At 46.6% G+C, this 24795-nt stretch overlaps 2 protein-coding genes across 3 annotated transcripts in view; both read right to left on the minus strand.

Moving 5' to 3' along the window:
- PLK1 (polo like kinase 1) overlaps window positions 1–5835 on the minus strand; it is an 11447-nt gene extending 5612 nt beyond the window's left edge. Inside the window, exons 1-4 of the mRNA XM_025916817.2 lie at window positions 4171–5835; window positions 3337–3505; window positions 2430–2574; window positions 1354–1447 (exon numbers count right to left, since the gene is read on the minus strand). Coding sequence (XP_025772602.1) covers window positions 1354–1447; window positions 2430–2574; window positions 3337–3505; window positions 4171–4578 — 816 coding nt within the window. The 5' untranslated portion in view covers window positions 4579–5835. The remainder of the gene's footprint in view (window positions 1–1353; window positions 1448–2429; window positions 2575–3336; window positions 3506–4170) is intronic.
- Window positions 5836–5991: 156 nt separating this feature from the next.
- DCTN5 (dynactin subunit 5) overlaps window positions 5992–24795 on the minus strand; it is a 30628-nt gene continuing 11824 nt past the window's right edge. The window contains exons 5-6 of one of the 2 annotated variants that reach the window (XM_086692753.1): window positions 21366–21468; window positions 5992–9051 (exon numbers count right to left, since the gene is read on the minus strand). In XM_086692753.1, the coding sequence (XP_086548879.1) occupies window positions 9038–9051; window positions 21366–21468 (117 nt within the window). In that variant the 3' untranslated portion in view covers window positions 5992–9037. Of the gene's footprint in view, window positions 9052–16817; window positions 18190–21365; window positions 21469–24795 lie in introns of those variants that run through there. The other variant, XM_025916757.2, reaches the window with a different exon arrangement.

Below are 24795 nucleotides of genomic sequence, written 5' to 3' on the forward strand. Positions count from 1 at the left end.
TGGGGGACCCAAGGGCAGCACTGCCATAAAGGAACCGCGGGCCCTGGCCCACATGCATGGCTCCCATATACCATGTTTGGTGGCCACATATCTACCAGGTGCCCCACTGTTGGCTTTGCTGAGTTGACAAGTGTCAACCTAAGTTGTGAGAATGATCACTTCTCCTTCCTTTTGAGACTCAATTTTAATGTGATTTCCCCTGAATTTTTTCTCGCATAATTTAAGTTGCTCACCACTAGAGTAGTACTTGAGAATGTAGGCTGTGAGGTCATAAAGACCTGGTTTAAGTCCCTGTTCCGTTCCTAATACCAGCTAGGACAAGTGACCTGACTTTCTAGGGCCTTTGTATCTTCATCTAGAAAATGAGACGACATAGCACCGAGCCTGAGCCCTGCAGGGTTCAATGGGAGATAACCCAGCACAGGTCAAATGCATAGTGACAGCCTAGCATTAGCTGTGCGCTTACTCTGTGCCAGGACAGTGTTCCAAGCACATCATGTACATTAGCGTGTTTACCCTTCACATAAAACAAGGGGTGGCAGTCTCTATTACCACCTCTCGTTTGCAGATGAAGAAACTGAACACACGTTAAGCGCCTTTCCTAAGAATACACACCTAATGAGTGGTGAAGCCAGCTCGCTCACCCACTCTGAACCATCTGAACCCTTCAGAATCTGCCCATCGGACAGTTAAATGATCCTCTGTGACAGATTTCACCTCTCTGCCCTTATGGAGATGGGGCTCTTGATTTCACACGAGTCAAGGATCCCAAACTGGAAAGCAGCCATGAGTCGAGCTTCTGCAGAAACAGGCTACTCCTTTCAATGCGCTGACAGCAGTGGTTGTGAAAAGGCACACCACTCTGGATTCACAGTGGTTCAGGATTCTGTGAGCACTTAGTGTATACAAGGCGCTCTGCGAGCCGCTCCAGGGGTAGTAACTCCACTTTATAAGTGGGAAACTGGAAGCCAAAAGATTCAGGCCATTTGCCCACTGTGATCTGGCTGCCACGTGGCAGAGACCAGTTAACTCGAGAAGGTCCACTTCTAAGGCTGAAGTGGCACTTCTACGTCTGCCTCCTGCTCTTCCCCACCCCACCTTTTTTTGCTCTTTACACATTTTGGGTTATATACCCAAACTCTAAGGATCTACAAATCCTCTCCCCTTACAATAAATGCTTTTGTGCACACCTATCAAGTTCTGTATGTTATTTCAGACACAGATCCACTAAAGCTCTGTGGCTCCCCTAGCAGTGGGGTTGACCTATCTCTAGCCCCGGGATATGATTAGGCTCAGTAAACAGCTTTTTGGGGGAAAACAAAACAAATTTAAACTTCAAGTGTTTTTAGTCACCTTGGGAATACTGTAGTCATTTTTCTTGATCCGGAGGTAAGTCTCTTTTAGGCAAGATGTCTCAAAAGGTGGTTTGCCCACTAGCAAGGTATACCTGTAAAAGCACAAGGTGGGTAGATTTGGCTCAAGGCTCGCAGCCAAAACCTAGATGCCAGAGGAATCATCTCAGGGCCAGAAGGGAGGCCGGGCATCTGGAAATTCTGACCTTCGGGCCCCTGAGGACAATCCTCAAGCCCACAGGAGCCAGGATATGGGCCGGGGTGAGCCCTCAGAAGGCCGGTGATAGCAATAGTGACTTTTCAACTATAGCTTGTGGTAACCCGGGGCCCCAGAAGCTGCCGGCCAGTACAAATCAGGTCCAAGTGCGTGGGCTACCTTCCTCTACAGAAGCAGCACCATTTTGATAGTTTTGTATTCAAGGCCTGGAGCTTTCAGTTGAAAAAGCTCCACTGCAAATAAGTATGAAAGCCATTGCTACAACTCATTTCTAGCTCTCCAGTACTCAGATCAACAACAATAAAAAAGAGAATACCCGAAGGGCCCAACCCTCTACCCACTGCCCACCCACCTCAGAAGGCCTCGATCCAGATAGACTACAGGTACCTCCTTCTGTCAGCTCTATTCCTGACCTAAGTCCTCCCTCCCAGGGCTGCTTTCTAGATTGGTGCTTCTCAAACTTTACTGCGCATGGGAATCACCCGGGGATCTTGTTAAAATCCGGATTCCGATCCAGTCAGTAGTCTGGGTCCTTAGATTCTGCATTTCTAACAAGTTCCTAGGTGATGCTGCTGCTCTGTGGACCACACTTTGAGTAGCAAGGACCTAGAACAGATTTAGGGGGACACCCCCACCCCTCTCCCCCACCTTCCCCAGACACACAGCCCAGGCTGCAGGAATCCTACAAGATAACCTGTGACAAGGAAAGATATGGAAACTGGGCTTTGTTTTGGGGCAATCTGTTCTCTGGAACAGCCTCTCCATAGGCAGAAAGGTCCATAAGGTCAAGTCAGCCAGGTGAGACACCCAAAAGGGCCCTTGCTTAGGCCATGTGGGTCCTGAGACAACTCCCAACTTACATGATGCACCCAATGGACCACACGTCCACCTCGAAACTGTGCCCTTTCTTGCTCAGCACCTCAGGAGCTATGTAATTAGGAGTCCCACACAGGGTCTTCTTGCGTTCCCCGTCATATTCGACCTTGGTTGCCAGTCCAAAATCCCCTGGGACAGAGGGAGGAAGAGGGGGTGCTCAGATGCTAGCCTCTGTCATCTGCCAATGCAGAAAGCTGGTACAGGTTTGAATGTCAAGAACAGGGTCATTTCCCCTTTTGCCCCTATATCTTGTAGGCAGCAGGGCTGCCCAGGCTTCCTCCCACCCTGCTGGCCCAGGGGAGGGGCCTCCTAGGGAGCCTCCTTGCCCCCCCCTTCCTTAGAAAGGAGGGCCCTTCTAGAAGGGAGTTGATGGAAACAGCACAAGTCAAATGCCTTCAAGGATCAAGCAAGTAAAGGTCAGTACTGCTATTTGGCAAGTTTGTGAGGAAATGATAGGGAGTGGTGAGGACTGTGGCAAATCCCAGGGGGTCTAAGGGGAACAGCTGCTTTTCAGCCAGGCAAAGAGCAGCCAGAAGGGATGCTGTCTCAGAACTGCTGGAGCTTCCAACAATATATGTTTAATATGTTTAAGAGGAGTCCAAATCCAAATTTGTATGTCAAGCATCCCAATTTGAAAAATGGAAACTAATTCAAATTCTTCTTTTAAAAAATTACTGCGTAGGAGCACTAAACAATGCGTCTGCAGGATACTGGCTTGTGGCTCTTTATTTTAAATTTCGGTACTAAAGAGGGATTCTAGAAGCAATCAACAGCCCAGACTTCTACCATCCTCTTCCTCCCTCCCTGCCTCCTTCCTATTTTCCCTCTTCCAGCACCTCCTCATTCCCACTTCCGGTGGTGTCAAGCACCCCTTCCGGGTCCAGCACTCACCTATTTTCACCTCCAGATCCTCGTTCAGGAAAAGGTTGCCCAGCTTGAGGTCCCGGTGAATGACCCGGTTTCGGTGCAGGTACTGGCAGCCAAGGACGATCTGCCGAAGATAGTAGCGGGCTTCGGGCTCCGTCAGTGCTTTCCTCCGCTTGTGCAACTCCAGGAGAGACTGGTTGGGGTTAAGAGAGGAGGAATGCGGAGCCGGTAACGATGCACTGGAGAAAGGCAGCCGAGGACGCCCCACCCCCACCCTTATTTCTTCTCCAGGACAGCTACGATCCGTTCTCTCCCCTAAGCCTGGCCACAACCAGTCACAGCACCCCTTCTCCCACTAGCTCCCTCCCAAGCCCCCTACCTGGGATACCTCTTCCAGACCCACTCCTGGAAGCTCAGAGTTCTCAGTATCCCTCCCCAGGCCTTTTCGTAGCAGCAGATCCCTGTCCAGCCGCCTCCCTTCCCGGAAGCTCCTTGGTCTGGCTCCAACCACCCTCTCCCTGACCCAGCCCTACTCCGGAAGCTCCGGGTCTGCAGCACCCCTTACCCGGGACTCCTCCCTTAGCAACTCCGGAAGCCCTTGCGTCCATTGCCAGGATTCTCCTCCGACCTGCGCCTCCCCCACTCCGCTCAACACCTGGCGTCCAGGAGCTGCCTTCCCTAGCAGCAACAGGACTCGAGCGCTACTTAATCGCAACCCCTTCCCCTTGCAGCTCCAAGTGCAAAGCACGCTCTCCTCGAGTCCTTTACAATGCCTAGCCCAAGGTTTCCAGCACCTCTTCTGTAGCAGCTCCGAGCCCCCGGAGCCCCCAACCACGGTCCCCCGGCAGCGACACTCACTCTCCGGCGGCAGAGCTCCAACACCACGAACACGAAGTCGTTGTCCTCGAAAAAGCCGTGGAAGCCTACGATGTGCTGGTGGGCGAGACTGCGGTGAATGGATATCTCCATGGACATCTTCTCCTTCTGGTGAGGCTTGAGCAGCAACGACTTAGGCACGATTTTGCCAGCGAACACCTCCTTAGTGTCGGCGTCCGAGATCTCGAAGCACTTAGCAAAGCCGCCCTTCCCCAGAAAGCGTCCCCGCAGGTAGCGCCGCCGGCTGCGCGGGTCCACTAGGACCTCCGGGATCTCTTTCGCCGGCGGAGCGGCCGCTGGAGCCCCGGGAGCTGCAACTCCGGGGCCCCCGGCTTTCCCTGGGTCGGCTGGTGCCCGCGCCAGCTTCCCTGCAGTTGCCGCCGCACTCATGTTCCCGGAGTTGCTCCGCAAACCTAGCAGAGTCTGGGCAGAGACCTGGCACCGCTTCGCTCCTCCTCGAATTCAAACGCGGCGCCGGGAACGTTACAAGAGCCTGCGCGCCACTGATTGGCCGCGGGGATTTAAAATCCAAACCCGCCCGCCGCGCGGCACGATGGGAGCGCTCTGCACCGCTGCTGCTTTTAAACCCTACCCAGCCCGGGGTAGGAGAGAAACTTGATTGACAGGCACTCGCTGGGCGCAGACACGTGGGATGCCTGGGAAACCGTACACGGCGTGGGGACACAGAGACCCAGCCCGAGGAGAGGGGGAGTTCAGGGCTTCTCCCTTTCTCGACGGCCAGGGAGGTTCCTGCAGTTCCCATGCACCTCCTCTAGGAAGCTTTTCCTAACACTTTCCTCCACCCCCACCTGCCTTCTAGATTATAACCTCTGAGAATAGAGACCTGGCAGCGCAGCCTTAAGCACTTGCCTCTGATGTCCTCAGCTCCAAGACACCCCAATAAACTAAAACTCAAGTAAAAACACGGTGCTTGCCAGCTGCTCCTAAGCCCCTCCGGAATATAGAGCAACTCTACTCAAAGCATATATGGTTCAGTGATCACCAGCATCACCATCACCTGGGAGCTTGTTAGAAAGAAAATTTCAGGCCTTACTTACCCCAGACCTCCCGAGTGAGAAAGCTGCCTTTCAGTGTGAATGCCAGGTGATTCCCACACATCCTGATGTTTGAGAAGCACGGTACCAGGCACCCCCACAATGCAAGAAAGTTGTCTGGCTCGCTCATTGCTAGATTTCCTAGAGCCTGAAAGAGTGGACCCTCAGGTCTTTGGTCTGAGGAGGGATGGCTGGTTGGCAGAATGCCTGGCAAGCTGGTAGGCCAAGGCCAAATTGTCCTGCAGGGGTGTTGTGTTTGGCCTCCCACATTTGAAAACTTGGATTCGTTTACAGCACTTAAAACTCAAGAGATCTCACATAAAAATTCAGATTTGTGGCTTTTCCAAAAAAAAAAAAAAAAAAAAAAGCAAAACAAAACTAGAGGCTCTGACAACTCTATACCCACATACCTTCCCTGTTTGCCGCTATTCTCAGCCATCTCCCTCTGCCCATTTCCCTGACTTTCGAAAGTACTGGAGTAGCAACCCTAGAACGGCAAAATACCCAGGTTAGAAGCGCTTTCTCTGTGCCCCTTGGCGCCCTATGGTGTCTCTGATAGAGCCCAGCAAATATCAGCCATATTATTGTAAGTATATCTTTACCTGCCTCCCAGTAAATGCAGAAGCAATGATGACATCTTTCCTAGCCCGTGTCCCAAACTCCCAGAGCAATGCTAGTAAAAAAAGGGGGGGGGGGGGTAACTGAAATGTTTGCTGAATAAAAGGAAGGTTTTTTATTTTTACTCTGGTGGTGTGTAATCTCTTTATTGAAGTTTAAGATATGTAGAAAGCGTATATATCATAACTGTACAGCTCAATGAATTTTCACAACTTGAACCCACCCCACATAAACAACACCAGACTGAGAAAGAGAACACTACCAACACCCCAGAAGTCCCCCTTGTTCCTGTTTTGGGAGTCCCCAAAGTGCCCCCCCCCCAAGTTTGATGATTTGTTAGGAGACTCACAAGACTCAGCATATAGTCTTACTGACAGCCGGCTATAATTTATTACGGCAAAAGGCTACAAAGCAAAATCAGCAAACAGAAAAAGGTGCATAGCACAAAGCCCAGAGGAAACCAGGTACAAGCTTCCCAGAGCCTTCTCGCAGTATAGACACAAAGAATACTTAATTCCTCCAGCAATGAGTTATGACAGCAAGTGTGAAGTGTTACTTGCCAGGGAAGCTCCTTAGAGGCTCAGTGCCCAGGGTTTTATACTGCTGGCCCAATAGGCTGGCCAAGTAGACACCCTCTGCCTGGCACATACCAAAATGTTGGATTCCTGGAAGAAAAGCAGGCATTTAGCATAAACCATACTGTCTGCACAGTTTAGGCACAGTGAGCCATTCTTACTATTTAGGTAATGGTGAGAACCCACTCAAAATCCAATTACCCAGATGCCAGCCAAGGGTCAGCCTTGCAAACAAGGAGAGCAGTCTCAGGCTTACTGTGTTAACTCCCTTCTGCGCTGTCCATCCCCTTGGCCCTTGGCCTTGGCTCATGCTTCTTTGCAGCAAATGTATTATCAGTAGGACCCCATGCAAAAAGATGAGCCCAAACTGCAGTGCTGATCTGTTATGCCTGCCAGGGGTCCCGTTAACCATCAAAGTCTACTTTAGATATAATGTTATATGTCAACTATACCTCAATTAAAAAAAGAACAACAGTCTATCTTAGAAAGCCAAGTGGATTCCTCCCTAAACTTCTGTATGATTCATTTTTACCTGGCCCCAGGCACCAATTCAGGTACAGCACAGCTGTGGCCAGTAAGTTCAGGCTGATCTGAAGCCTTCCAGGGCTGAGGCAATGTGGTGACAGGGCACAAAGACATTAGTACAGTCCCAGAGGGCACATGGTCCCACTGGAAATGAGTTTTCAATGTTAGGGTACCTCAAGCAAGACATATGTTAGGCAGTGAAGGGTAACAGGGCCCCCACTGTAAGCCTCTTACCACGGTTCTCCCACCCTAGGGCTTCCAGTCCAGTCTGGAAGATCCAGCCAGCCCTTGGTATTGGAAGAGCTGCGTGAAGGCAGTCAGTTCCAAACAATTCTACTTGTCTGTGATACAAGTGTCCCCATCTCATGAGTGTGCATTCTGTGTGGAAGTGCAGGGCCCTGGCCCCCTCTGTCGTCAGAGCCAGGGCTGCCTGGTGTGATCACAGGCTCAGCGGTCTGAACTCAAAGCACTCCAGAGCATGGAAAGGTAGCACTGGAGCTTTCCGTGAGGAAGAGGGGAAAGCTTCCAAGATTATAGATGCCCCCCACCATTTCCCCCAGGCTCTCCAGGTGCCAGGACTTTGCCTTTTCATTGCTACAAAATCTGTAGGCCCCGCTGTTCAGCAACCCAATGACATTCTTCCAATCCCCTCTTAGTCTCCTCCAGGCTTTTTATCTGCAAAGGCTGTATACAAGAGACACAAATACATTTTTGCAGATAAACATTTTTATCTAACTTAACCAGAAAGACAAATTCAGGCATTGGCCAGGATGTGTTACAGGGGTTGAATTGTGTCCCCTCTGCCATTCCTATGTTGAAGCCTTAACCCCCAGTACCTCTGAATTGTGACTCTATTGGGAGACAAGACTTTCAAAGAGCTGATTGAATTAAAATAGAATCACTAGGGTAGGCCCTCATCCAAACTGACTGGTGTCCTTAGAAGAAGAGAAGATCAGGATACAGACAGCACAGAGGGGCGACTATGTCAGGACACGGTGAGAATCTATAAGCCAAGAGAGAGGGCTTGAGAGAAGTCAAACCCACCAATACCTTGGTCTAGGACTGCAGGCCTCTAGAACTGTGAGAGCACATATTTCTCTAATTTAAGCCCCCCAGTCTGAGGCATTTTGTTCTGGGAGCCCTGGCAGACTAGTGGAGGATGAAAGCTTGAATTTTCAAAAGTTTCCAAATGGGTGTACATCATCTCCCATTCCTTTTATTCAGTGAACAGCCTAGATCAATCCCTCTTGAGACAGCTATATTCAAATAATGAACCTACCTTACTAGGTGTGTATGGGGGTGGGAGGGTGCAGTAAGGAAACAGAATCAGGCTATCAGCCCACTGTGGTTAAGCTGCAACTAGTCTAGAAAGTCGAACACAAGTCAACACCAGTGAGACATCCTTGCCAAGAAGGCCCAGAGTCTGATCTTCAACAGCAGGTGGAGGGGTCACAGTCCCTGTGATGTGCCCTCCCCCAACACTGGCAGGGATCACAAATCAGGATGCAGGTAGCCTCCGCATTCGCGACAAAGAGCTGACCAGCAGCTTGATTGTAGATGGTCCCATCAGAGAATAAGCCTTCTCCTGTGGGCATGTGTATGTGGCCCGACGGTCCGGCCAGCATCCACGATGTAGGTTTTCATAATGAGAGCTCTACAGAAGGGGTCCTAAACCTTCAACGGTCCCAGGGTCTGAGTCCTATTCATGGAGCCTGTGTCTGCTTCCAGGTCAGCACAGCTCCTGCTGGGGCTGAAACAGCTCCCAGAGGCCAGTTTTCAGCTTAGTCACATGCAGACTTTTACAATTAGTGAATCTGGGATTCCAAGAGAGCCAGCTGCTTTTCTTTGGCTTCTTGCAGAAAGTCATACTGCAGTACCAGACAGCCATGGTCCAAGTCCAAGTGACAAGCAAGGCTTCCTTTTCATGTTGTCAGTCTGACCCACTCAAAACCATGTACATCATGCTGGCCTGGCATCAGCCTCTAGGCGTTGGACATTTCACCTAGGGCTCACTGGCAGTGCAACTGCTTTTTCAAATTCCAAATGTGCGTTTCCATCCAGAAATTGCTTCTCTTTTCATGTTGTCTCCCCTTCCAGAGGTTCCAACAGACACAAATCATAGCAAAAATCAACAGTTACATGAAAACTTGTTCTGGTTCCAACACTCAAAGAATTTAAACTCCAACACACCCGCCAGAAGCTGTATCTCACCAACACCTTCTTAATTTTTTTTTTTTTTTGCATCTTTCTTTGATTGGGATGATCCCTCTAGCATTTATGAAACTGTGAAGTATGTGACATTTTAAACCAGTTTTATATTTCCAGATACAAGAGCTACAAAATACAAAATCATTTTTAAAAACTTCCCTTTTTTCCTCATTGCAAATTTACTCAAACCCCTAGCAGTAAATTCAGCATCAAGAGAACTGTTAATTACAGGCCTGAAGTGCTAACTCTTTTCTGCAGAGGCAGAAACAACCCCCACCAAGATAAGACTTTTAAGCAATGGAATCAACCAATAATACATTTGAAGGCCACTGAGTACCCACTGCATGTATATTCTATTTATTCCATTTAGAAATGGACGCACACTTAAAAGACAAAGCATTGGGCACCTGGGTGGCTCGGTCAGTTAAGCATCCGACTTCGGCTCAGGTCATCTCACAACTCATGAATTCGAGCCCCGCATCGGGCTCTGTGCTGACAGCTCGGGAGACTGGAGCCTGCTTTGGATTCTGTGTCTCCCTGTGGCAGTGATGCCACATTAATACAATCATCTACAGAGAGTCAGTGATACTAACAGTGAGCCCTCACTGAGCACTCTGCATATACCAGGCATGGGGCTAACAGCTTTACGGAGATGATCTCACTGCATCCTCAAAAAGACCTTATTCCCATTTTGAAGATGAGGACACGGGCACTTCCGGATGAGGTTACTGCCCGAGGTCCTGTAGCCAGGGAATTGCAACACAACTCTGCTGACTCTGGAGTACGCCTCATCCTGCCTCTGGGGGCCTTGTCGGTCTGGCCAGTCGCAAATCCCAGACTCACTTGTTCACTCCCTCCCTCCCTCCCTCCTTACCAACAAGCAATACGATATATTGGTTAAACTGAAGAACTCTGGGCTCAAACCCTCCTCCTTACAATCTGTGTGACATTGGGCAAGTTACTTAACCTCTCTGTGCCTCTATTTCCATGTCTATAAAATGGGGATACTTAAAGTGCCCATCTTCTAGGATTCTATCTGTGATGTGCCCATCTCCAAAGGTTCTTGTAAAGAGCGTCTATGAGGACAGCACTTGAAACACACCGGGGACATAGTCATGTCAGTTGTTGCTATTATTATTGAAACAAAAAGAACCTGTACCTACTCCCAGGGAGCTCAGAGTCTCCAAGAGGCCTTAGAGTTTCTGAGTCTCAGATTTCCTTATTCTCCCCCTCTGGCCCTACTGCTTTTGCAGGCTCTCGCTGTTCCCATGCGAAGTCAGAAAGTGCACTCAGCAGACACCGAAGGTTGAGATGAATACAGCTGAAAAGAGGGATGTTGGTAGGGCCCAGAAAGACCATGGCCGAATGTCTAGACCCAAGGTCTGAAAGCCAGAGAGGGTGTGGACTCCATTCTTGTGTCTCTTCTCTTGGACGATTTTCTTATGCATCGACCATATGTGTGATGCCCAGCAGACTTAAAGATACAGAACAAGCCATCTCCTCTCCTCGGGGAAGCAGGTCGTCCTGCGCTAACTCTTCTTGCTCCAGGGTCTGGGTCAGAGTGCCTAATGAAAAGTAGGTGTGCCCAACTCACCAGCAAAAACTTCAGGAAAACAAAGAATTAACTGACTGGGCAGCAAGGATGGTCCTCAGCATCAAGTGCCTTGGAGGCTCAGGATACTGGGGGACTGCACAAAACATGGATTCTGGCTCAGTCATTAATTAGCTTTGTGACACTGGGAAAGTTGACTTAACCCTTCTGAAGATCAGTTTCCTCCTCTGTATAATGAGTTCTAAAAATCCCTACTTTTTTGACAGGAAGATTAAATGTTTTCTAATAAGTGCCCGGAATCTGGTAAGTGCAAAGCAAGGAAGGGTGATTTCTGTTTCCCATCTCTTCTTTGTGGTGGATTGATTATAAATGAGCTGATGTTCTTTCTAAATTTAAAAAGACGTAAGAATGCTGTACCTTATACTATGAAGGATTTTACTCAAGATTTTTCACTTACTAATAATAGTTGTTACAAACTACCAGTCACTAAGCACTTACCCTGAGCCAGGGCTCCTGCTTTACACGTCTGAGTGCATTTAAATCCTCATAACAACTCCTAGGCATCTTCCCCATTTTATTGATGAGAAATCTGAGGTTCCACAAGGGGAGATAACTTGTCCAAAGTCACAAGGCTAGTACACAGCAGGGCTGGGGTTTGATCTTCCTGCCTCCAGTGCCCACTCTTCACCACTGTGACCTGCAAAGGGGCCCCCAAGCCTCCATTGGGGAACTCTGTTTCTTTGGCTTTCTCTCCCCTACTAAGCTATAACATCCCTACCGACAGGAGCTGGCTCCATCTTATTGTCTACAGTATCTCCAGGGGCGAGGGCACCGCCGGGCACTCAGCAGTGGCTCAAAAGGTATTTGGTAAATGAGCAAAGGAGTGATATAGCATGTGCTCAGGGCCCCGCCTTCCGAGCCCTAAAGGTAGCAAGTGCATATTCTAGAAAAGCACATTAGTGGGGGCTCTAGAAGTGTTTCAGTGATCACGGACTTGGAGAAACTGGTCCAAGCTGGCAGGACACTTTGTTGACAACTTTTTTGAAATAATCAAGCCTTAACACAATGTTTCAACACTGCCAAAGTCATTACAGGGGCCCTGCAACTCCATTGAAGCTACCCCCTGGGGATCAGCCAGCTAGCTCTGATCACCCAAGGCAACCATCCAGGTCCATTAATGTCAATTTGTCCTAGAGAATGGCTGAGGGCAAGTCAGAATGTGTCTGGGGCTCCATGTTCTGGACTCTTGTGGGCTCTCACTGGCCACATCAATACACCAAGAAAGACCTACCTAGCCACCAAGATCCCTTCTTTATAGCTGAGAAACTTCCAAGGATGTATTAAATAGAAGTAATGTTTGTCTGATTCACTTCAAGTCTGCCATTACCCACATGGGTCAGTGACTAAGAAAGGAAGTGTGGCCTCAGGCTCTGAGTGAAATGGCCCATGCAGAAGTGACTAATTCTGAAGCCACTGCACATCCCAAACAACCACAGTAACCCTGTGCAACCACATGCACCAGAATCAGTCAACAGAAGGCACACGAGTCAGTCATTCAACCTTGACCCCTGTACCTGGGATCTTGCAACATAACACTTATCTAGGCTGGGTAGGGACTGAGGGGAGGAGGGGCTCACCCCGTTAAGTATGGGCTGGATACCCACAGGCTCACATCTGACTCCTCAGGAGCTCACAGCTAGTGTGGGCTCAGACAAGAACACAAGTACATAACTAGAATTCTACCTAGACCTTGACAAGGGCTCCTCTAACAAGGTGCTATGGGGTCTACAAGGAAGAAGTTCCAGGCAGAGGAGCATCCTCTAAATGGCTGTTTATTATTATTACTTATTTTTTTAAGTTGGCTCCATGCTGGACATGGAAGCCTGAACTCCCAACCCTGAGATCAAGACCTGAGCTGAAGGGTGCCTAGGTGGCTCAGTTGGTTGAGCATCTGACACTTTTTTTTTTTTAATGTTTATTTATTTTTGAGAGAGAGAGAGAGAGACAGAGTATGAATGAGCGAGGGGCAGAGAGAGATGTGGAAACAGAATCCAAAGTAGGCTCCAGGCTCTGAGCTGTCAGCACAGAGCCCGACATGGGGCTCGAATCCACGAACCTTGAGATCATGACCTGAGCTGAAGTCGGACGCTTAACCGACTGAGCCACCCAGGCGCCCCGAGCGTCTGACTCTAGATTTCAGCTCGGGTTATGATCTCGTGGTTCATGGGATCAAGTCATGGTGGGTCAGGCTCTGTGCGGGCAGCACAGAGCCTGCTTGGGATTCTCTCTCTCCTTCTTTCTCTACCCCTCCCCTGCTCATGCTCTCTCCCCCTCAAAATAAATAAATAAACATAAAAAGAAAACAGAGGGGTGCCTGGGTGGCTCAGTCGGTTAAGCATCGACTTTGGCTCAGATCATGATCTTGCAGTTCATGAATTCAAGTCCCACATCAGCTCTGTGCTGACAGCTCAGAGGCTGGAGCCTGCTTCTGATTCTGTGTCTCCCTCTCTCTCTGCCCCTCTCTTGTTCATGCTCTGTCTCTCTCTCTCAAAAATAAACATTAAAAAAAAAAAAAAAGACCTGAGCTGAGATCAAGAGTTGGACGCTTAACCAACTGAGCCACCCAGGTGACCCTAAATGGCTCTTTATCAACACTTCACTTTGGCTAAGCAACATCCTCCCTGTGCCAGGCCCAGGTACAACCAGAGGCATCCCACCCCCAAGACCAAGGGTAATGAGAGATTGGACAGGCAGTAAGAGTAGGCAGGTAAACAGAGGGCAGTGAAGACAAGTGGAGAAAAGGAAGAGGCCTGAACTGGACAGCAGGTGATTTTTCCTGCCCAGCATCCATTCATCCCCTCTTCTGGCAACATCACCACAGCCACCCAACACCAAATCTCGAGCCGTGTGAGGATGTGTCCCTGGTCTAGGCAATCAGTGCATTCTACCTTCCTGGCCACAGTGATTACTTGAGGCTGAATACATCCCAGGTTTGGACCAATGATAGCCAGGTCCAGGGGTTCTGTTGGGGAAAGGGAGCTCTTTCTACCAATAACTGGAGCTACAGGGTAACTCGTGAAGCCTGAGAATGAAGCCAGCTCAAAGGAAAGCAGAGTCAAGAACCGAAGAGACAGATCCCTGATGATGCTGTTGTGAGTCTTGGAATATGGCTTGAAGCCTAACCTGGCCCTGGCCTTATCAGCTACATGAGCCAATTAATTTCCCCTGTCCCCTAAGACAACTGGAAAGAGTCCCAGCCGAGGTCTCTCCCATCTGTCTGCTCTTCGGAGAGTATTGTGAAGACAAGGAGACTTTCTTCTCTGGGGTTTTAAAGGTAATTATCTAGTGACAGATTGTCCCTGGGGTGAGAGCCACCATGGAGACAGAGTCCAGCTGGCCTTTCCTAGGACACATATGACCACCAACATCCTTTCCAACAGTATCAGTAACGAGTAATTATAGACTCGTTTACTATTTGTAGTAGCTATTATTTGTCCGCCCAGCATCTTGTTTTGGTGATGGGCTCTGCTGTTCCTCAGCCATGGGGGGGATGGAGGAAAGCTCATGACCTACATCAGGTTTATCATAGGGCTGCACACCCTAGGGCAGTGATTGATCCAAGAGGGTATGGGACTCGCCAGAAACCACTGAGGACCTTTCTATAAGGATTTTCCAAATTAGAACTGGGGGGAAGAAGCCTCTCTCTCAGGGCTAGTAAGCTGGGAGGGTAGAATCTGGAGCAGTCAGCTGCCATGGGCTCCAATGCATGAGAGAACCCGCTTACAGTAGGAGAAAAGGAAGCCAACACAGACCTGGGAGAGCTTGCTTACTGTTTCCCTGTGTCCAATCTCCCCCTCTCCCTTTTACTGTTAGAATCTCCTTCCTCAGGGTTTTAGCTATGCAGCCAGTGACTAAATTTGCCTCCTCCCTTGTAGCTAAATGTGGTCACGTGACAAGATAGTAGGACCTTGGGTATTTGATGGTTTCCTGGAGCCCACACCTATCTGCGCTGAACAACCTGACTATCCCCACACTGCTAGGTGAGAGACAGCCACTGTAGTTCAGTGGTCTCTTTGTTACAGCAGCCCAGTCTGTACCTTTACTAACGTACAGGTGAAAAAGAAATAGAAAACAAAGAGCCATATTGGGTTTCAGTCTCTGGATATAATTATCCCTGCAATGATAATGTTATTACTTGCAGAGTGCTAGGAACGATCTTTAATGTTTACATATAGTACCTCATTTAATCAGAACCAATTCTACGGGGGTGCCATTGTCATCCCCATTGTACAGCTTAGGGTACAGAGATTAGGGCAGAGAGATTAAGTAACTTGCCCAAGGTTCACATTACATTGCTTCCGAAGCTAACCTTTTCCATGATCTGTTGTGTAAGCCAATAAAACCCCTTTCTTACTTAAACTGGCTCGGGCTGGATTTCTGTCACTTGCAACAAAGCATTCTAACTGGATTTTTATCTAATCCAGCTTGCAGATTCCTCTATAGAGTGCCAACTATATGGTACAGAATTTTAAGACACTATTTACTGACTGCAAGCAAGACACAGTTCCCATGAAACCTGCTCCCATTTAGCTCTTAAACGACCACTGCAGCTACAAGACAGCAAGGCACGTTGCAAGGAGACAGTCTTCTCAGGGGGACACTGGGCTTCCTGCCTGGGGCAGCCACTGCTGGATGGTTCATCCCATACCCACTCCCAACCCCCTTTCCCTTGCCTGCCTGAAAAAGCAAAATACTTTCTCAGCTTTCTGAACAGTGAGGGCTGGCTGGATGATACAATTTTGGGCAATGAAAGGTTTTACAACAGAGAGGAATTCCAGCATAGTGATGAAAAGTATGGGCTCTACATGCAGACTGCCTTGACTCACCATCCCATCAGATGTACAAATTTGAGCATTTTACTTAACCTCTGTTCCTTAGGGAAGAGTAATGGTACCTACCCCTGGTGGTGGTGAGGACTAAAGAAGTTAATAAATGTGCAGAAGTCAGAAGAGTGCCTGGTACATGGGGGAACACTATGTAAATATTAGTGACTGCCATTTTTATCACCTGTATGTGCCAAAGGTGGAACCGCCTCTAAGGTGTATCATTCCGTAGAAGCAGCAAGGTGCAAAGCTGCACGCCTACTGTGTGCTCACAGTTGTATGAATACACAGGCTGCGGTATGCATTCGTATCTGCTGCTGCATGCAGACAGTCTCTGGTAGGACACACCAAAACCTGTTCAGAGTAGTTGCCCCTGGGCAGTAGAATGTGCAATCGGGGTTCTAGACTGGGAAGTTCTACTTCACTGCATGTCCCTTTTCCACTAACTGGATTGGGTTTTTGGAATCTCGTACATGAGTTACTCAAGGCTTTTAAAATTGTGTTGAAGAAGCTTTTAAAAGATCCCACTTTCTCTTAATTTTCACTGTTCACCCACAAGATGGGCAGTCAAAAAATTATATGTCAATTACATTTCAATGAAGCTGGAAGAAATAAATTGAAAAAGAAAAATGGACAGTTGCATAAAGTGGTACGCTTCCTTCTGGAGGTATTCAAACACAGGCTGGATGGTAATGTTAGACATGCCCTGCAGGATTTCACTAGCTAACAAGAGGGTAGTTTAGACAGCAACAAAGCTCTGCCAATTCCAAGATCTGCCTTTATGGTGGCACGAAAGGAGAAGTGAGTTGGGGGAGATGCCAGGAAATGACATCAATCAATCAAAACAAAGTAAAAAACTGCAACCATCACAGACTACTGATATCAAGTAGGATGCACAGCAGATGTGCTCCAAGGGCAAGCCTAGTCTCATCTTACCAGGGCACAGCTGAGGAACATGGCTATGTTGTCAGATAGGCGTGGGGGGTGACTCCTGGGTCAGTCACTTCTTCATTGTATGAACTGGACCAGTTACCTAAGATCTTTGAGTTTTTTTCTCATCTGTAAAATGGGAACAACATCCACCTTACTGGGTTGGTGTGAACCGTAAGCGAACCAGTGAATGTCAAGTCTGTAGCAGGGCACCAGGCGTGCAGTAAAGTGCCCAAGGAACTGAGGTAGCCATCACTGGAGATAGAGAAGGATCACCTTCAAATAATCTTTGAAGTCAATCTTTTAATGCACAAACAAAAAAAAAAGACAAACCAGAAAATAGTTTTATATTGACCTAGTAGAGATCATCACATGTAGACACTTTAACCCCACAACCAGATATTAAGTTAGGACAGCTCCTGATAGATCCTTAATCTTCAAGGCTGAACTATCCTACCCTGTTAACAGCAGAATCAGAGCATTAAGCAAAGCCAAGCTTCTCAGGCCTTCCCTTCTAAATCCTTTTAGACCAAGAGGTCAGAGCAGAACCAAGCAAGATTGTGTTATTACCCAAGAGATGGTAAGAACAGCACTGGTAAATTCATTTACTCCTTGGGACTCTGTGCCCACAGAATGATTTAAGAGGCCCCTGTATATATACATGATCGGGTCCAGGTACAAATATTTTGGTCTTAACTGTGACGTTTATGGCAAATATAGAGCGAGTGAATGGTTCTAGGTTAGAGAACAATTGTCACAAATGCTACGTCTTCAAGGAAATAAGGCATATGTTGCTGCCTCTAAAATACTGTGAGGCAAGGAGTGACTGCCAGACTAGCCCGTCCACGTGGGAGACTCAAACCTGGGTCTTTGCAAAAATAAAACCTGGGTGCTGAGGGCCTCCCCTCTAGTGAAAGCCAAAGGTCCTAGATCAGAATGCTAGAAAGTCTTTTATTCATCACCCTGGGTTAAAAGGACAGTTAAGGTCATTTTGGGAAGGAGAGAAATGCTAACCACCCCTCCCTTGAAGTTTCAGTAGCAAACAGGAATCTGGGCTCTGAAAAGTCACACTTTTTCCCCCCATGAGCAACTGGGGCGACTGGCCAAATGTGTTAGCTCAGGAAAGCCGAGAGCGATCCATGTGAGCAGCTAATGGCTGAGAGCAGCACACCAGCTCCATGACCTCCACGCTGGGACAGTGCTGCGCTCGGCGGGCCTATTTCAGCAGGATCCAGTCATCCACGGGACCAAGGGGTGGGAGTGTTGGGAACAGATGATTCTGTGTTCCACAGATAATGGTATGGAGTGACTGTTAATAGATAAGGTTTAAGTACAGCATTTGGACACAACGCCTCCAGGCATTCTGTTATTAAAGTCTTAAGAGCTTAGAACCTGGAAGGATTGAGAAATTCTAAAGAATTAAACAAAACCAGACAAACAAAAAAAGAGGGTGGAAGATATCAAAGACACTAGAGCTCTTTGTAGATGCTGGCTGGCTCACTTTGTCCCCAAGTTCATCTTAGAGCTCAACCAAATTCGAGACACAAGGCAGAGACATTAGACCTGTGTCAAGGGCAAAAACTTCTGGTAGTAGCTCTTGGTGACGTCAATCATCAGCTCCTGGGTACATTCTGGGAGTTCCCCTGAAAACAGTCCTGGGGAAAGAAAGACCTGATCAACCAACTGGAGCCGGGGGAGGACAGCAGCTCTGATTTCGTTTAAGCCCTTTTCTTTACTCATGAGCATCTAAATCCAAGTCCTCCATCTTCAATGCTAGCAGAGTCGTTCTACTGACCACATCTCTGAGATAGTATTTGTGTGGGGGGGGGCGAGGGGGGGAGACAAAGAATACAATTCCCTGAATGGATAAATTCCAGGTAAAAAAGGTTATTAAGGCATCTCTGACTCCACTGGAGGTTGTTTCAGGATGGATTTGTCCATCCCCTGGATTCTGGTGTGACACCTACTGGGCAAAGCCAAGGTGAACACCCTTTGAGGTAAGAAGCTGCTCTGCTGTTCATAGAGTGAAACATGCAGTCCCCAAACCTGCTACATACAAGTCGTGGATGGGAGTAGAACAGAAATATCCTATAGAAAGACAAAAAATTGTATTTAAGGATTTCTAGGAAAAGTCACTCCCATATACTATGGGTGGAAGCGTACGTTCATACAACTGTTTTGAAGAGCAATTTTGGAAAATCTAGCAAAACTTTTAAAAGTTCATACCCTGTGACCTGACAATCCAACTTCTAAGAATTTATCCTACAGATAACCTTGCCCAACTGAACAATACATGTACAAGAATATTAACGCAGCAAAGTTTCTAATACTGAAAAACCAAAGGCAACATCTGATGATCCATTACACCATTACTGATGAGTTACACTATGGTACATTTATGCAACGAAAAACATGTAACCATTAAAAGGAATGAGGGGACTCTCCACATACTGACAAGAAAAGATGCCCAAGATACACTGTTAAGAAGGCAAGTTTCCAAACAGAATAAAGAGTGTGAGTCTGTTTACACAGGTGTAAACAGTCTCATACATCTGTATTATGTACACAAGTATACGTATATATGCATATGAATACACATACCTATACATCACACATACAAGAACAAATACATGCACTTGCATATGTAGAAAGAGAAAGTAACAGGTACAATGGAAAAAAGGTCTTAAAAATACAAAATTCTCACAGGAACTGTTTACAAATGAACAGCCATGTTAGATTTGCAAACCTATGTTTGGTCTGCATAGTATTTAATCTTTTTAAAAAGTTAGCAGCCAACATTTAAAAGTCCAGGGATACCACATAAAAATTCAGATTTTTAGATTCTCATGAAACATCAGAAGATCTCACAATGTTAGGTTTGTATTCTTAGATAGCTACGACAGGCTATTACTTCAATCACTTCTGTCTGACTCCTGTAGGCAATTTTGGCCAAAATTCTTTCCAGATGGTTTGTCTTTCACTTTGTTCCACTAGTCAGTTTCATGCAGTGGAGCCCTCCAAAAATGTGCCAGTCTTCCTGCAGCCCTACACCTCTTTATTAAAGATGGAGATTTCCAATAGCAGTATCTAGATAGCATGTTTGTGAAACTACTGCAAATGAACATGGGAAGCATCTTGTCACAGTGCAGACAGTACAGGATTCTAAATAAGGGGTCTCAAGTGCTAGTCAAGGCTTTCCCACAAACCAGCTCTGACCCTGTGGACACCCACACCTTTCTATTTCCCCCATCTACGCAATGATCTCTAAGGTCTCAGGCAGCTTGAATCCTCCATCAGAACCTCTAAAACACAGTGCTTATTTGGATTTCAAATATGAAGTGGTGCCTCCCTGCCTCTGCCATTGGTGTCCAAAGACCATAGTTGGTACTAAGGACCTTGAAAAAGTTAAAAGAGATCAAGATATTTCTCTGGTGGGGCGCCTGGGTGGCTCAGTGAGTTGAGCATCTGACTTCTGCTCAAGTCATGATATCACGGTTTGTGGGTTTGAGCCCCACATCGGGCTTTGCAGTGACAGTATAACCTGCTTTGGATTCTGTCTCCCTCTCTCTCTGCCCCTCCCCGCTCTCTCTCTGAACAATAAATAAACATTAAAAAAAAAAAAAAAAGGGTATTTCTCTGGCAATATGCTTCTCACCTCAGAGCAGATACCTGTTTGACAATCAACCTAAAACAACTGTAAGGGCTGTTCTGATCTGTACTTGCTAAGAATGATTAAGCTTTTCCACAATGGGAACCCCATAAGGGAGAATGACTCAGCAGGGCTCTCCTTCCTACTCTGCAAAGGCAAAAGTGCACCAAACAGCAGAATGGTCAATTTCTTCCCCAAAGAATCTGAGTGGATGATTCTGTACATCTTTGAAACTCACAGTCAATGGTCTGAGTAATGAGTTTTTTAATTGGAAAAACAACTAAACCACTCAGTGGTAGATCTCATATACTGTCAAACCTCTCTCTACATAGCATCATCCATCTGTGAATCTCTGGGGTGCCTCTGTACATGCTGCATGAGTTCAACCATATAAAACAACACAGAAAAGAGACTGTCTTGGACTGGGGGCAGGGGACATGAGGTTTTCTTCTTCCTTCTGTTTTCCAGTGTTTTCCAAGTTTTCTAGGATGAGAGTGTAGGACTTTTGTTTGCTCACATGTTTGGCCACTTGGAACTCTGAGCTCATGAGGGCTTTACCTGAGGGCATTCTGTCAGCCAAGGTCGAGATGGGATATATTTGCTCTTCTCGGGTGTCCTAGTGCTATCATTGGTCTTAGACTGTTTTATGTCAACTTTTCAGGTTGGACATTCCTTGGCAGTGTGGGAAGTACAAACCCCCAGCCAACATGAAGCCATAGTTAGAATTCTCCGGACAGACTTTTCTTTTTCCACCCAGAGCCCAGGCCAAGAGAGACTTGCGTCTTTGTGCCTTTTTCCTGTCTAGTAGCAGGTTTATTCTATATCAACTTTTTATTGAGAGCTCACCCTTCAGGAAGATCTCTCCACCATGCGTGAATGTAAGGCTTTATCACTGGTCCCCACAGCAGTATCAAACCCTAAACCACTCTATTATGAAGATGCATAAACCTAAACATGCTTATGGTATGGGTGTACTTTTCTCTTTGCTTGAAATTTCCTGGTGAACCCAATTACACATTTAAAAAGATACTGGTTACGTTTTAGATAGCATTTCAAGGGAATCTGTCACAGGAGAATCTTTTAAATGAGCTAGATCAACATATTGTCAGAGACAGAAGTTGCACCCATTATTTTTCTGACGGAAAAAGAACTTGAGCTTTGAATACCAACACCCAAGCTTACCTGGGCAGCCGGAGAAGACAGTGAATGGCGGCACCACAGTTTCTGGGGGTAAAACTGTGTTGTCAAGAATTTTGCAGCAATCTTTCAATACACACCGGCGCCCCTGAAATGAAAATCTTGTCACTAAGAAACAGATCAGGAAATGGAGTACAAGTTGTCCGATCTGCTGTGTAGAAAGCTATTTTGTATTTTCTCCATTCCTGATATCATACCACAGACGGGGACAACGGCAAGAGGTTTGGCCACAGTTCTCTACTTTGGGTGGCATTTGACAAGCAAGAGGAGGTAGGGGTGTTAGTGTGTGCGAGTGTGAGTGTGCGTGTGTGCACACGTGTGTGTGTGTGTGAACTCAGGGAGGGGGTATGCTAGGGACAGTTCAGGTTATCTTAAGCATTATAGACTGAAATTCAGTCTTCCAAGAATTGTACAATTTCCTTTCCTTTTTCTTTTTTTGTCATTTAGTGGACATCTATCATTTTGCTTGTCCAACATTTGTTCCCCTTTCTTCTGGCAACAGAACCTGTATTGACCCTTGGTTACCACCCCCTGCCTATCACAGTCCCCTATCCTAACCCCAAACTCCAAGCCTGGCCATGGCAACTGGTTTAGGGAATGAGCCAGATCAGTCTGATGAATCTGAACATCAGGGCTTTTGCTGGGACTACTGGGGAAAGAAGCTCTTTCCAATGGAGTTTCTAGAGAATAGGACAGATGCCTGGACCAGCTGTGTTGTTTCCATAAGGGAAAAACCTGCCTGAAAGTCTCCTAGAGGAAAGCGGGAAAGAGAAGGAGACTAATTCTCATGACATCAGTTGAACCCCTGAAGCCATTTTGTGCACAGAATTAGGATCTACTTCTGTACTCTTGGTTCATATCAGCCAATATGTTCATTTTGAAGGTTTCAGCCAAGCCTTATGCTTGACTTTATCCACTGCCTTCACTTTTCAATTCTGCCATAACCCACAGCGTTTTGAGGGCAAGAAATAAGGTCTGGTAGATTCATCCGTTTCATGGGTTAAGGCAAAGGAGAGGCTTCTATATACAGATTAGCATTGTGCCTCAGACTACCTGCAAACTAAATGAAAGTTTTGGTCTTTATTGACTGCATTTGCATTACCAGGCCCTATGAGTTCACTTGCGTTTTGGTCAGTTGGTCTGATAGAGCACATCTGGCTGACAATGTGGAATTCTTAACTATCAGGACAATGCTAATGTATCCAGATCTCAGATTTTACCAAAGGATATGAAAGCTATATAAAAAATTTTCCCCATTACTAAACACCCAAATTGGACACCTAGGTGGCTCAGTTGGTTGAGCATCTGCTATCAGCTCAGGTTATGATCTCAGAGTTTGTGCTTTTAAGCCCTGCATCGGGCTTACTGCTGTCAGCACAGAGCCTGCTTCAGAGCTTCTATTCCCCTCTCTCTCTGTCCCTTCCCCACTGTGTGCTCTCTCTCAAATATACACAAAACATTAAAAATAAATAAATAAGTACCCAAATCATATGTATTTCCAGGAATTTCCAGGTAGATTGTCACATGAGTTTTTTAAAAAGCTTATACCTCTAAGTCTGAATTTTTTAAGTGACTGCTAAGCTGTCTCTGGCTAGTGGACAATAGCTTAGGCAATACCTGACAATATCTGTAGCTCAGAAACAAGTTGCAACTGTAGCTCTTCGTTCACTCTTAGAAAGTTCTCTCCCATAATTGCTTCCTATTGGCAATTTCTTTTTTTTTTTTAATTTATTTATTTTTGAGAGAGTATATACATGCATGCACAAGCAGGGGAGGGGCAAAGAGAGGGAGGGAGAGAGAGAATCCCAAGCAGGCTTCGTGCTGTCAGCATAGAGTCTGACGCAGGGCTCAATCTCACGAACCGTGAGATCATGATCTGAGCTGAAATCGAAAGCTGGATGCTTAACCAAATGAGCCACCCAGGCACCCCTAATGGCAATTTCAAAAATACAGCAGCCAGCCAGCTCCCCTGGTGATTTCCAAATGAACTCAAAGACATCCTACGGCACCTAAGCTCCTAATAATACAGACTAAGCACATGGGGCACTGAGTGAAATGAAACAGAATATGCTGCATCAGACATGCTACACTCACATATAGGGAATCTGCAGACAAAGGGTCCTAGAAAAAGAGCAATGTGAATAAAACTTTGCTCTGTGTATCACCAGCCACCACACCTGCTGTAGTAGGCACCTGCCGAGTCCACTAGTTAGCCATTCTGCCCACTCAGACAAATGATGCTTAATCAGCTTTCAGAGCATTCTGGGAAAACTGATCAATTAAATAGCAGCAAAAGTAAAAATGCCAGTACTTCTTAGGCATGAGTGGATTGGCAACAGATGAGGAGGTTAAAAGCTGAAACTACTTCTTTATTCTTTCGTGGTGAACTTTTCAAGGAGGAGTCAAGAACTACGTGTTACCACTATTACAGCTACCTTTATCTCCTTATACAAGTTATTTAGCATCTCTGAGCCTTGGTTTCCTCATCTGTGAAACAGGACATAAAACCAAACCTGCAGGGATGCTCTGAGGATTAGAGATAATAAATGCAAAGCTCACAGTACAATAACGATGCCTGTTAAGATTGCTTGTTAGTCTTTACCTGTAGGCATTCAGGCAGTTCTGATTGACATCTATACCTTCACACATCCAAACAAGAGTTAGAACACCAAATGGGTGCTAGAGGAAGATCTGTGGGTCATGGGGTCAGCTGGACTCAAAGAATTCCTGCTAGCTCCGAGATTCTAGAATTCTAAAAGAATTTTTCTCTTGAGATTACTTGAGGATTTGTAAAGGCTCAGCAAATAAATACTGCCAATACCCAACAGTGACTATTTCATGAACTGATGTATCGAAAAGTGGCCTAAAAAGCAAAATACAGGACAAGAAGACTAGAATTCCCTAAGCATTGGGAAGAGCATTTGGATCTCAACATTTCAGATATTTTGCTCTGGGGATAAAGGACAGGACTAACACCTAGGCTACTATGAGGATGTCATCACTTTGCTGCAGAAAATGTCAGAAAAAATCCAGCTGTGGGGTGCCTGGGTGGATCAGTCAGTTAAGTATCCGACTGTGGCTCAGGTCATGATCTCATGGTTTGTGGGTTCGAGCCCCGAGACAGCACAGAGCCTGCTTGGGATTCTCCCGTTCTCTTTGCTCCTCCCTGATTCACGCTCTCTCTCTCAAAGTAAATAAATAAACTTAAAAAAAGAAAAGAAAGAAAAAAAGAAAAAGAAAAATCTAAACATGGCTTAGAAAACCAACTCTTGTTGGACAGGATGAGTTTCACTATTTTCCCTCTTCAACATCATGCCAAACTAAAGACTCTCTGTCTCTGATACACACAAGGGGACTCCTTTGGAGGAGAATGGTTGGCAAAACAACAACTTCCCTTAATTATGACTAACCAAAT

Source organism: Puma concolor, chromosome E3 (genome assembly GCF_028749965.1).
Source record: "Puma concolor isolate L17-30 chromosome E3, mPumCon1.1.hap2, whole genome shotgun sequence".
Lineage (NCBI taxonomy): Eukaryota > Metazoa > Chordata > Mammalia > Carnivora > Felidae > Puma > Puma concolor.